Source organism: Apaloderma vittatum, unplaced genomic scaffold (genome assembly GCF_000703405.1).
Source record: "Apaloderma vittatum isolate BGI_N311 unplaced genomic scaffold, ASM70340v1 scaffold43707, whole genome shotgun sequence".
In the NCBI taxonomy this organism is placed as follows: Eukaryota; Metazoa; Chordata; class Aves; order Trogoniformes; family Trogonidae; genus Apaloderma; species Apaloderma vittatum.
In genome coordinates, this window is record NW_009725362.1 from 1 (window position 1) to 2,015 (window position 2,015).

The 2,015-nt window shown below is 41.3% G+C and overlaps 1 protein-coding gene across 1 annotated transcript in view; it reads left to right on the forward strand.

Moving 5' to 3' along the window:
- Positions 1-1,187: 1,187 nt before the first annotated feature.
- Positions 1,188-2,015, forward strand: part of LOC104276504 (actin-binding LIM protein 2-like) — a gene marked incomplete at its 5' end in the record, with an annotated part of 36,426 nt that continues 35,598 nt past the window's right edge. The window contains one exon of the mRNA XM_009872853.1: positions 1,188-1,308. Coding sequence (XP_009871155.1) covers positions 1,188-1,308 — 121 coding nt within the window. The remainder of the gene's footprint in view (positions 1,309-2,015) is intronic.

The following is a 2,015-nucleotide window of genomic DNA, read 5'->3' on the forward strand; positions in this document are numbered from 1 at the left end:
ATATACATTCTATATTCTATTCTATTATATATATAATATATACACTGATATAGTTAATTATAACTACCTCTTGTAACTATACTTGTAACTATACTTGTAACTCTTTCAAGGGTTAGAGTGGATAATAAATAATGTATCTACTTTGGGAGGGAAACATGGCAAACTGGGCATAGAGAAGATGGTGGTAGAATGCCTTCAGAATGCTGCATGCTTAGGAAGGCATCAGTTCTCTGGTTTTTGTATTATTTCTTCTGAAATTGATATTAAAACAATAATGCTACATAGTGCTATATAAACCTGATTTTCCATTTTTGAAAATGCACGGAGTCTGGGTTGAGGTGGGAGGGTTGGAGCACACTTGAACCAGAGGAGAAAAACGGACATTTGGAGAACATTGTGCATCTCTATAGAGTCAAGGAGAATCCCAGAGAAGCCAAATTCATGAAGATGAATGGATGGATGTAGTTAAGCTGTCCTGATAGGAATATGAAAAATTATGATGGAAATAAGTAGAACCTCTGTGTATTTAAGTGATGAGTGATCCAGTGGGAGTCACACAGATGCCTAAAGATGTCCCAGTATTCGTAACGGGTGACTAGCACTGCTATAGTGTAGCATGTCTTCACTCGCTCCTACTGGAATAGGAGAGGGGAAGCATTTTTTGAAGTATGACTTTCCACAAGGGAGCATCTGCAGGTTGCATTGATTTGTTCTAATTTGTAGTGTTTTGTTTCTGTGATGTAATGTAGCCAACAAATGCTGATTTTTGTCTTGCTTGTAGCCGTTACGCATCTGTCCCTGTGGATGCGAAGTGACCACAGTACTGTCACACTAACCTGATCTCATCTTTCATCCACTTGTGTACGTTCAGGGAGTTACACTGTCCTGAAGCAAATCTTATACAGTGTTACGGTCTTTTCAAATAATATTGTTGTTTTAAATTCGTCTATGTGCTGACTTTCCTGGGAACATGACTGTTCTCTGATACTTGGCAGAGCTCTTTTGGTCACACTGCGGTGGAGGCGCTTACGGCTGGATGCTGCCTCATTTCATTGGGATTGCATGGAGCATTACGGCTACATCAACTTCCATCTATATGGCACAGAAATGTGCAAAATGGAATATTCTTCCCGTTTCGGAAGTTCTTTCTCTTCCCTAATGACATATAATTCCTCTGTTCCACTCAGGGTGACCAAGATGACAGATCTTTCAAGCAGTACAGGACGTCGAGTCCTAGCTCTGCGGGCTCACTGGGCTATGGTCGCTACACTCCAACCTCCCATTCTCCTCAGCATTACAGCAGACCAGGTAATTGAAAAGCAGCCTTATTTATTGTCCAGATTTTTCCACTACTTTGTCTTATGTTGTAAGTAGGGTAGACTCTGGTAGACAGGGGTGCAAGGTGGAGTAGAAATTCGTTGCAGTTCCTTACTTACTATAAACAGAGTCCCAGGGTGAGAAAGGACACCAGTGCTTCATGAATGAACATTTTAAAACAGAAAACAGGCATCTAGAAAGATTGATTGTCAGGTATATGTAAACACAAGACAGAACAGTTTAAAGGACCTCATCCTGGTCCCATCCTGCCTGAAGCTTCACATTCATTCCATAGCTCTTTCAAGGTGCAGCTTGGTAGCAGTGAATGCTCACAAAGCCAGGATGGTAACCAAATGACTTAGTATCCCTTCTTGTACTTCGAGGTTATGGTCTCTGTCTCCTCTCCGTAGTGCAAGAGCTGAAGTGACTAGGGGTTCTAATGGCTGGATTTTGAAGGCCAAGTTGCTTTAGTTGAGAGGTTTAGAGCAATGTTTTTGCAGCTTTGGGCTGTAGTACCAGAGGTGTTGGTGCTCATCTCACAGAGAGGAGGGATCACCTCCTTTTGATCTTTGCATGGGAGTCTCTTACAAAAGCCCATTTGTATTTGGGCACTGTGCAAAGTTTCGTCCTTGGAAATAATCAACTGAATTGCTTAAAATTCATTCTAATTTTAGTCCATCATTTGGTGGAGAATGCCG